Below are 12500 nucleotides of genomic sequence, written 5' to 3'. Positions count from 1 at the left end.
TTTTCACAAAGTCACTAAGTATAGATGAACATTGAACATTAATTTTAAGTCGTTAGCTGATTTAGGTACGTATGATGATACTATTGTTTAATTAAATATTCAGAAAGAGAGGACATCTCAGTTCACTATTTCATTTTCTTAGAAGTGTTTATTGCAGTTATTATAAAAATCTTGTTACTAAGTCCTTAATGACATACGAGGGGATGATTATTATTATCAGAGATAATTAATTGGTAAAGGCAGAAGCTTATATAAAAAATAAAATTATTTATTAATAAAAGAAAAATAAATATAGGAGGCCCGTGTCCCAACAGTGGGAACGTATATGGGCTGATGATGATGATGATGATGATGAAAAGAAAAATTATGTTCTTTATTATAAACAAAATGCGTCTAAAATCTTTTGCGTAGGTGTGTACTAAGTCAGAAAATAACTCATTACCAGTTATAACCTAGTTGTTAATTGAATAAATTTTTTAAGAGAACTTTATAAGAAATTTTTTAACAATGGTAGGTAAAAAATACCAGGATTTATAATTTATTATTGCGATAGTGTTGTGGGTGTTTCGATCTTAGATTCGATTTTCCGATATTGTCAAATATAGTTGGCTATAAAATTTATATCGGATAATAATAAAACAATATTGAAACACAAATTATGTTTATTCCGACGGCTTAGCAATAAAATAGACATCAATTCGTGATTACAAATGAAACAAAATAAGGTTAAAATCTCGTATTATATAAACACAGGAAATATTCGCATAGATATTGTAAGCTATAGATCATGTACCTAAGCGTATTGGAAATGCGCACACTGTTTGATTTGAAGATTTACCCTCTGCATTCGGTGTGAAGATTAAACGTTATACAGAACTATGGGCAAATCTCTGGTAACAGCAACATATTGGAAAGGCTTTGTGAAACCATCAACTATTGGTCAGTGCTTTCAAATTATTTGAAATATTGAATCGGTCTGGAAGATCGACGTTTTAAGAACAATAATTTGCTTTAAGATTTTGCATAAACATTGTAACTAACAAACCTATTTTGAACATCTTTAAAATTTATAGGTAATAGATAAGTGGTCGCGAATTTTTTTTAACAAATCACTCAGTGTGCGCATATCCTACTAACACTATTATATCATTTAATTACATTATTTCCTACTGTTTTGATATGAAATACTGAATAAGTTACATTAAAGTTAAGATATAGTTACATAATACATAACACTTTGTAATAAATAAGTAGCTACCCATATAAGAAAACAATTAAATTTAGGTATTATAAATAATTATTGAGACATTGAATATATTACATAACTAATTAAAAACTTACGTAGTTCCTACCTAACAATGAAGAATGAAAATAATGTTGTATCTATACTAAACATTTATTATCGATTTTATATCGGTTAACATGTAAGTAAACTTTAATTCACTACAAACAATAAAATAATTAGTTTCCTATGAAATGGTTATGTTGAGTGGTTCACAATAAATAGGTAGGTATAGGAACGGCTACGTAAGACAATAATATTAAGTACAACACTTATTTCTAGTATTCCTACGATTATTATGTTAAACATTGCCTACAATATAATATTATCTAATATTAAACAAATTGTTCACATTGACTAGAATCCGCTTGTAGCGGTGGTAATTGAGATACCTTTTAAATATATAACGACATAATATATTGAAATAATAATTCAGTATCACTATGAGCCACACTCATTCATGAACATTAATCAACGCACAAAGAATAACCGAAATGCTGGTAGTAATTGAATGAAAGCCGTGCATTGACGAGGATTACAAATAAGGTTTGCACTCACTGCCTTACATTGCAATAACGTGTGATAACGTTGTATAGAAATCTACGATTCAGAACAAAAGCATAATGCTGTAAAGTTATTGTACCTACTTGGTACCTACGCATATCCATCGCTTGCAATTCGTAATCAAATCGTGTTGGAGCGGAAAATCGTGACAGATTGGATACACGGCTTTTAGTTAGGCAACACTACAATATTATATATCTGTAGCGACACCTCGATTTGAATCGCGCAAGCGAAATGTTTTTCGCTACAGAGTATATATACAACTTTCCGACATCATTCATCGGGGCCTCCACGGCCAAGGATCCTCGGCCAGTCGAGTAGAGACTCGACTGGCCGAGGATCCTTTTTTGATGGAGGAATTCCACCTTCCTTCCTCCACAGTGGTGACCCCGACGTGAATTTGACGTGAAGTTGAATGGTTATCGTTAGTTAAGTTATAAATGGATCTAAATCCGGATTTGAATTTATACACAAGTCTCCCTATTTATTTATACACCCCTTACTCATCTTACTTACCCTGTTCTCCTCGAATATAAAACATTAACCATTTCATTTTTTGGAGTTTACATTACCTTGCCAAACTCCTAACAATCTTATCAACAAATTAGTTTTTATCTATACATATAATAAATATGTAGAAGGGTCTATTCTGTACATTGAAATTAAAAAATTTTTTGTCTGTCTGTCTGTCTGTATGTGAAGGCATCACGTGAAAACTAAAGGTTCGATTTCGATGAAACTTGGTATAATTATACTTTATTATCCTGGGCGTAAAATAGGATACTTTTTATCGTGGAAAAATACGTAGAAAAAAATTAATCTTAATTTTTCAGTTTTATCCATAGACGTTGTTCTGTAGAACCGCGAACACACGTTGCGTATTATTATTATTATAGGCCTAGCCGTATTTGGGTCTGTAACAACGGTAGTTTAGAATAAGTAACAAATTAATTATTATGGTCGAGGGTAAATCTGTTTCTTTTGTAATAAATCAGTCTGTCGTTGAAGCCCGCCTTTCATTTACGTATCATTGGCGACGAGGCAAGATTTTTTTTTCTTTGTGTTTCAACTGTTTGTTCTTCGCGAAATCCAAGATGCCTATCGGTAAAATTGAACCTTTCAATTTGAGTTCGAAGCAGTGGCCCGCGTATATACGACGAGTAAATCAGTACATTAAATTGAACGAAATTGGTGACGATTTAAAGGTGTCCATGTTGATAACGGTCGTGGGCGAAGAAACATACGCGTTGATGTGCGATCTATGTGCTCCGAGTTTCCCTGAAAATAAAACTTATGAACAATTAATACAAATTGTGACGGAACATTTGGAACCTCAACGTTCCGAGATCGCTGAGAGACACGTGTTTAGATTGAGACGTCAGCGTGCCGGCGAATCGCTCACTGAGTACCTACAGGCGTTAAAGCATATCGCGGCTACTTGCAATTTTGGTAAATGCAGTTCGTGTTCAACTCTGGAGGAGAACCTGCGCGATCAATTCGTGTCGGGACTATCGAACGATGCGATGCGTTCCAGAATATTCGCCGAGAAAAAAATTCAATACAAGGAGGCCGTGGAACTCGCGCTAGCTTTAGAGGCTGCGGAGAAGCATGCAGAAGTGAGCGGCTCCACCGGGGCGGAGACGACGGATTCAACGGCAGCGGCGAGCGGCGAGGCGGGCGAGGGCCTGCACTACGCGCGCGGCGGCGGCGGCTCGGCCGGCCAGCGCGCGCGGCCGCTGCGGGCTGCAGGCGCGCGGGGCGCGGGCCGCACGCTCGAGGCGCGGCCGCCTGCCGGCGCCGGCGTGGAGGCGCTCGGTCACCGCGGGCGCAACTGTTGGCGCTGCGGCAAGGCGCATGTGGCAGAAAAGTGTCGGTTTAAGCATTACAACTGTGATGAGTGCGGCCAGCGGGGCCATATAAAAGTGATGTGCATACGAGTGTCAGGTCGGCAAAATTTTGTAAGCGAGTCGGACGATGGTTTGTACAACATCGACGTTACGACACGAGGTAACCAACCATTCTTTGTTGACTTGTTAATTGACAATAAACTTATTCAATGTGAAGTGGACACGGGCAGTCGTATTTCGGCAATAAGCGAGGATATGTAGGTATAATCGTTTGTTCTCGCATAAATTAATAAGAGCTGATAATTTAATTTTACGTTGTTATTCGGGTTCACGAATTCAATCTCGGGGTTTCATCGAGGTGGACGTACGTCTGGGCAGAGTGTATAAAAAAGGATTACGATTATATGTAATTAAACAGGGCGCACGGCCTTTGTTAGGAAGAGAGTGGATGCGCGCGTTAAACATTACAGAAATCCGCCTCAATGAAATCAGTGAAGATGAATTCGTGAACCAGTTATGTAAAGAATTCCCAGAAGTATTTTGTGATAAGTTAGGCACTTGTAAACAAACAATTCGATTACGACTCGCGGATAACGAACCGGTTAATGTGCGAGCGAGACCGGTGCCGCTAGCGCTGCGCGAGAGGGTTGAGAAGGAGCAGCTCGTCTCGAGGCGGACGGCTCGATCTATCGCGTTGAATATTCAGACTACGGGACCCCCATAGTACCCGTTGTAAAAAAGAATGGGGAAATTCGAATCTGTGGTGATTACTAAATTACAATTAATCCAAAATTAAAGAGGGATTTTTATCCGTTACCGCGTATTGAACAATTGTTTGCTAGCTTAAGGGGAGGTGAGAAATTTACAAAGATTGATTTAACACACGCTTATTCTTTCGGATGATTCACAACCGTACACCGCTATTACTACGCACGCCGGTATGGGCACGTTTGCATACCGGCGCACCCCTTACGGTTTATCTTGTATACCCGAAAAATTTCAAAAATTAATGGAAGAAACCCTCCGGGGAGTGACGGGATGTGTCGTATTTTTAGATGATATCTGTATAACGGGCTCTAATAATTCGGAACATATGAAAAATTTGAAATTAGTGCTCGAACGTTTACGGGAAATGGGGCTCACTGTTAAATTAAGTAAATGTAAATTTTTGCAAGATTATGTGAAATATTTAGGGTTTATTATAAATAAGGAGGGATTACGGCCGGATCCAGAAAAGTTGGAAGCTATTTCCAGTGCACCCACACGCACATTCTAAGTGGATTGAAGCTTATTCAATGCGGTATACGAATGCAGATTTCACTATAAAAGTTTTGAGAGGCATTTTCGCAAGGTTCGGTCTACCATCGCAACTTGTAACTGATAACGGTCCACCCTTTTCTTCGTATTAAGACTTATTGTAAAAATAATTGTATTAGGCACACGACTTCAGCCCCTTATCGGCCACAAGGGAACGGGGCGGCGGAAAACGCCGTTAAAATAATTAAAAAAACAATTAAAAGAGCGTTATTTGAAGGCGAGGACGTGAGCACAGCACTAAATAAATTTCTTTTTAAATATCGCAATTGTGAGCACGCCACGACGGGTATATCACTAGCATCAGCACTACAAGGACGACGCCTACGCAGTCGCCTGCCCCCCTAGCCAAGTGGCTTTCTGTTAGCGTAGCGTTCAATAGAATAGACTACGAATGTATGAGATTCACGTAAGCTGTAGCTGCGGTTCGCGATAAACAGGAAAAGCAAATCGCGCGCAGTTCGGCGACGCTACGGGAGTTTAGCGTGGGGGGATGCTGTGCTCGCGAGGGATTATAGGTCTAAGGAAGATAAATGGGTAGAGGGCACTGTTTCTAAAAAGACAGGACCGGTTTCATATAAAGTCGAGTTAGGAAACGGCATCGAATGGCGAAGGCACGTCGATCAAATAATATCCGCGAAAAATAGGTTCTCGTTAACACGAACAAATGCCACCTGTGCAAACGACGCGGGTGACCTTGAGGTCGGTAAAAATCTCGAGGGGGAGACGTGGGAAGACGCAGCCAGTGGTGACGAAACAAATCACCAGTCAGAGACTGCAGGGCTGTCCCCACCGGCCCGCGTAGAGGCGGCCGCGGCACCAGCGGCGTCGCAGGTTAGCCCTGAGACATCACAAATGTCTGCTCGTGCACTGCGTGCAATTAATCGAGCAAAAAAATTATTGTAACGAAGTGTATGTAATTTAGGTTCTAGTAGTATTTATATATTAAGTATATGTAATTTGGGTTATGGTATTTATATGTATAGTTGTGTGATCAAGTCGTTTCCTTATGTTTATTATGTTCCAAACTGTCTTTTAAGTTTGTATGTTAATTACTGTTGAGTCTTTTAAGTTTGTGTGTAAATTACTTGTCCTATATTATGTTATTGTGATCTTGTTGCGGAGGAGTGTAACAACGGTAGTTTAGAATAAGTAACAAATTATTTATTATGGTCGAGGGTAAATCTGTTTCTTTTGTAATAAATCAGTCTGTCGTTGAAGCCCGCCTTTCATTTACGTATCAGGGTCCAATAGATATTTATAAGATTTCATTGTCAGAGTTACTCAAAATAGAGAAATAAAACATCCGCGCGGACGGAGTCGCGGGCGGAAGCTAGTAGAGAGTAATCGCTGTAGCCGCGTTATAGTGGCTTCGTTTGATATCTTTACGTTTTTCATTTTCAATGTTGAATAAATTAAAAGAGTATACCTAGAATAACAGAGGAATTATTACAATTACATAAGCAACAGAACAATCATATAATATAGGATAACAATAAAAAAAATATATTTTAAAGTATAAATTCAAACATGAACACAAAACTTAAACTGATTAAACGAAACACGCTTAGCTCATAATATAAGCTTACTCGAAAGTTTAGCAAAAGTTGACATTGGTAAAAGCTGCCATGTTTCCAATAATACCCACATTGAGCTAGTAACTTGAGCCTAACCTTGAAGCTAACGCATACAAAGTAGTGCATAACTTGGAAACTTAGAAAACTGCAATATTAAGCGGTTTCTTTACGTGATTTCACTTTCCTTAATCTTTCTTAGCAACTGCACTTCCCTCTAGTATTTTGCCTACATTTTAAAATACATTAAGAAATACATTTTTGACACAAAATCTATTAGAATGGCCCAGTCTCTTTTAAGTAGGTTATCTGATTTCCAATGGCCAGAGTTCGTGTAAATAATGGAACCATAATAATAAGAAGGGATTCGAGTCATGTCGTAGGTAGGTATAATATGTCAAAGGGAAGAAAACTGACATGTGATTTCGCGAAACTCGATGGGTCGGTGTGCCGCACCTTACCGTACATTCTTTATATTGTTAGAAGATATAATATATTATATAAGAACAATACCAAGAGCTTTCTCGAGTTTCTGGTAATAAATCATAAGCCCCATCGACACGATTATCTTTTCTGTACATCTGAAATTAATGTTTCATCGACTATAATACTGATATATTACGTTTTTAGATTGACAATCAATGAATATGGAATCTGTCGTGAACGGTCAACATAAAGATATTGGACAGTTGGACAAAAGTTGCTGAATATGAACTTCGTCTGAAACTATTTTAATGATTTCAACTATTGCAATTAGAAATAGTTTTGTATCCTTCCTGAAAACATAACAATGTAACAGAGTAAAGATTTATAAAACAATTTTAATTACTTCGTGTTTTACGAAGAACCGGACATTTTATCTTTAAAAATTTTAATGAAAAGAACGTAGAAGAGGTTACAAGTTAATGCAGAAATTCAATTAAGCTAACGAAGATGGTTTCTTATTTTATAGGAGTGATTATATAGCCGATGGACATCGGTAAAATTATTGTTTTCAATCAAGGTTAGAAGGACTGTTATTTAACAGGTGCAAAATTTTCCAACCCATTCATAATAATTAACTGCATACTTATATATTATATAATGATGTTATATAGAATTTTAGACATCCCGCCAAGTAATTAAGTTAGGGATATAGACGGCAGCTAATACATTTGAAAAAATTTCTATGTTTATCACATTAATTATAGGCTTTATCATTCATATTGTTAACTAAATGCGTATACATGTAATAGGATAAAGTTGTAATAGAATCACATTAAATGCAAAAGTAACAAAAGATAGAAACACAAAAGCAAAAGTTATAACTGCCTTACACTTATGAACGCGGGAAGTTGTTTCCCACAGGAAAATTATGGAGATAATAGACACTATTCCATCCGTTGTGCTATTGACGTTAATGCTGTCCCATTATAACTTTTGAGATAAATTGCTCGTCTCAACTGTGCGTTAAAGATAGACGGTGTTGTCGTCTTCCGAGCTTTTATTTATGCGTGATTAGTTTCAGCTACAGTTTGCTAATTTCCTGTAAATCAAGACTTCGCAATATCGAACAAGACTTTGTAGCCTTTGTAGTTCATCTTCAGTGTACCTACCTATTATGTGCTAATTATAGACTGGTTTCTTGCAATAAATTACCGTTACTGCATTTTCTAACATGAGTTCTCTAGAAATATAAACATCACACTTACTTTAAAAAGAGATTTCAAATAACTGGGATATTTATTTGGAAGTCCTTTCGGATTTGGATAATTTACTGGAGACAACTGTGCTGTATGTGACCGGACTTCTTCAAGTAGCAAAATGAAAGATTCAGCTTTTATTGTGAGATTGTATTCGTATCAAAAGAAACTTGGCAGTTCTTATATTTGATTCATAATATTTGTATTTATAGCTATTTTCCACAAACACCATGTAGTGATGTGGCGATATAGCTAGTTTTAGAACATTAATTAATGTTTTGGCAAAATAAAGATTTTAACTACAATTTTATTAGATATTTTTAATTTAATTTAAAATTATATTTAATTAAATCATCGTTTTGCAACTCTATTGACTTTTTTATTCTTGACAAAATTATAATTAGGTATTTTTAAAACTTGAGCCAAGAGCACGTCGTCTTAGCAACTCCTACAGAATATGGAAGTTGTACTTGCAAATTATTGTTTAGTTCTATTTGAAACTAAATTTTAATAACATGATATACCTATACAATAGACGAGTACATTATGTACACAAAGAAACATGTTTGTACATTTACATACTAATTGTTTAGAACAAATACACACATAATTAAGAAATATTCCACAGTCAGACTTTAAACATCTTATAATATCTTACATTATTCTACAAATAAGGAAGTATGTACTTACTACTTACTTAGATACTTAAAATTGGTAACGATCAAAATAATTGAGACAAGACTAGAAAAGTTTTGGTATACTGGTTTACACAATTACATAATTGTAGGTGAAATAATGCAATTTCAAATTAACTTACTATTAAGTCTGGTAAAATAATGTACATTTTTATCGTTTCAACGTTTCTAACTAAAACTAAACTCATATTATGGGATCTCGACAGGAAAAAAGTAGTCGATAAATAATAAAATACTAACCTCTTTTTGTGAACTAATGTTAAGTAATTGTTTCGAAATTTAATTAGAAAATTTAAATACCTCGTTTTTCATTTCAGTATGCCTGAATCGTGTTTTTGAAAGTAAGAAAGAGATTATTTCTTAGAGAATTACAGATTACAGTATTTACAAGAGATTTCTTAGGATTCACATAAATTGACATATTTTCAAAGAAGTATGTGGATACCTGGTTTCCTCAAAATGTAAATGTAAATAATAAAACAAATCAGTTTTAAAAAACTATAGATTCAGATATAGGTACTCATGAAGCTTTATATCGAAAAATATGAACGCAATATAATTGAGAAACCAGAATATGCGATTACCAGATACCTACACACAAAAGCGTTGCCCACTTCGTTAATTCATATTATAATTGATACATCAAAGATTACAATCTAAAATTCTAAATATGTGTCACAAATCTGGGGTTATTGGTATACCCCACTAAATTTGTGACAAAACTAATGTCTCTTCACATTGGGCAGCGTTGGACGAGTAGAGGAAAAATGTCTATGATCGACCGTCATTGTAGATGTTTATTCATGGCCGCGGTAATGGCAGCAAACATCGAAGATCATTTATTGGGCCAACGCTGCCCTTTGTGAAGAGGGCGCATAATACTTGATACAAATATTTGACACGAGATTAGACGAGCGTGGGCATACTCACACTTGCGTGAGCTGGGTACATATTTTAGGTACACATATAGAACATTTATCACTGAAATGAGTACCTACGGCAAAACTTGCGCCGTTTAGTACTAGAAAAGAAGTTGTACCTAAATCTGTTATCAGTCATTCATAGGCGAAGAAGAAACTGCAAGTACCTATAAGTAAATAGGTATACGCAAGTACATAGAAGATAATATTTACAAAGACGCATCTTGTATATCAAGGAAGTACCTAATCAGTGGTCGTTCCTGATTAATCAGGTAATTTTAAAGAAAAGATTTCATTTAGGTAGTTATTTACAAAGTGCATAATAAAAGCATATCAGGAAAATTGAAAATCTTCGGTCAAATACGTACAGATAAAAAAAAATTTCAAGTAGATTATAATATCTAGTTATTAACACAAATTATAAACCGCTGATAAGTAATATATGTTAGATTTTATAAAGAAATGTTAAGTATACAAGTAGATAGATATTATCGTCAAGAGTCAAGACGCATCTTACACATCTAGAAAAGTTGCCTGTCATCAAAGTATCCAAATATAAATATACCAGAGACGAGCCCTGTCAGTCATCGAAGTATCATCAAAAGCAGATTTCGAGAGACGAGTCCTTTACGTATGCCAGTGATCGAAGTATCTTCCAAAGATTTAGAGAGACGAGTCCTGTATGTCAGGCTGGTCGGCGGGCGGTACCCCGGCGGCGGACATCTTGCGGCGCTCGTTGCGCGCGCGCGTGATGGGCCGGTAGTACTGCTCGCTGCGGCGCCGTCAGCGCTCCGGGGGCGGCACCTCCGTCTCCAGCTCCATCCAGAGCGAGCTGATCACCCGGGACGCTGTGGGAGAAAGGGAATTATAGCTTTCCTTTAGTATAACTATCGCAGTCACCTGGTTAAATCTGCTATTTGATCAAATAGCAGATTCAATCAGATGACGGCAACTACCCGCGGGTTTGCCCGCGTACACATTGGAAAATTCACTGTCAGTGAAATGTCACTGCCCTACTAACTATTTTCAGACATAAGAATGAAGATCATACCCAATTGCTCAGTTCCGACGTGAAAGAACGTCCAGCAAACAAATAATCAAAGACTTTCGCATTCATAATATTATACTAAGTATTTTCGTCTTTTGCTCTGTTTTTTGGGTTAATACATATTTGATATTTCATTAGATTTTGATTTGAAATGCTTTCATTTTTTGATTTTCAACCGTAGAACCATATGCATAGTTTCAATTCCTATCGTTTTAATGGCTTAATTGAGTGTGTGTTTTCCTCAATAAATTCTAGTAAAACCAATAAAATCTAGAGAAACTAAAGTTGAATGCAAACACCGCACTTCGTTTATTCATTTAAAACTTGTACGCAAAAGTTGCATGGTACTCGACATTCCACAGGTATTGCGACGAATGGAAAATATTTTAAAACCAACTTCGTGACAACGACTTTGAGATATCCACATAAATACTCCATTCAAGTCTACAATCGCTTCAAAGCACGTTTTCTCGACTACTTGGAATTGGAAATGCTTGACTTAATTTTCTACTTCTTGAACGATGTCTTTAAAACAATTTTTAGAGCGAATAATTACACTTCATTGCTTTATACGACTAGGTAGATACGTATCTTATTTAGCATTTTAAATTTCTCTAATTCTTATGCTATTATTATCAACAAGAGATACTTTACGATATGTAATATGTATTATCGCGATGTGAATAATATTGTTATATATACGATACCTACGTATTTGTAAGTAATAATATAACGAACATAATATTATGGTTCGTAGAATAACATAATTTACCCACAGGCCACATTTTGCTGATTGTTTGGAGCGCTATAGTTGGAGTGTGTATTGTTATTATTGGCACATAATTTCAAATACTGGGAAATTTTAATAGAATTTCACTTATTTCGATGATATTTTAATTATTTTGAAATAAAAATTGCGTCTGGCACCTATTTAACAACGAAAAAAACGTCTTGCAATAAAAAATGTATGTCTAATGGATCTATCTAAAGGCAAAAGATTAAAAATTACGCGTTAAAAAATGACTTTATTTCCTGTGCAGATAAGATTGCGCACTATTAAACGCAACCACTGCGGCCAGCCAGACAGCCCGGACTATAACCGAAACCGGACTATAATCAAGAGGAACAGCATATCAAAGAACCAACTATACTAAAATGCTCACTTGTCAACGTTGCTACCTCCTATACTATATTACGTTCAGGAATTTGCATGCTCAGTGGCTTATTTTAAATTATTACCTTCTTTTGATTTTGAAAACTTTTGAAGTTTACCTTCTTTTTCGTTGAGTGATACAGTGAGCGATATTACCTTTCAATAAATTTTCTTATATGCTTCAAGTAATAAATAAGGAGTGAGTGTATAGTATATTATAAATCATCTTTTGTATTTTTCAATGAATTACAGAGTAGTTGGATTGACAAACTGATTCACTACAGTCTACAGAGATCGTTTCAATTCTTCGCATTACCATAGCCAACAAAGCTTTAAAAATTTTCTTAGCTTGTTAAAGGAATATATGTGAACAATTATATTCACAATGAGAGCATTACTTACAGAGTCAAAGAGAAAAGTA

At 35.9% G+C, this 12500-nt stretch overlaps 1 protein-coding gene across 1 annotated transcript in view; it reads right to left on the bottom strand.

Annotated features, from left to right (window-relative positions):
• Positions 1–9999: 9999 nt before the first annotated feature.
• LOC123705515 overlaps positions 10000–12500 on the bottom strand; it is a 72868-nt gene continuing 70367 nt past the window's right edge. The window contains exon 10 of the mRNA XM_045654315.1: positions 10000–10726. Within this exon, the coding sequence (XP_045510271.1) occupies positions 10662–10726 (65 nt within the window). The 3' untranslated portion in view covers positions 10000–10661. The remainder of the gene's footprint in view (positions 10727–12500) is intronic.

This window comes from Colias croceus, chromosome Z, assembly GCF_905220415.1.
Source record: "Colias croceus chromosome Z, ilColCroc2.1".
NCBI lineage: Eukaryota > Metazoa > Arthropoda > Insecta > Lepidoptera > Pieridae > Colias > Colias croceus.
The sequence above is the reverse complement of the archived record's forward strand: the minus strand, read 5'-3'. Positions and strand labels throughout refer to the sequence as shown.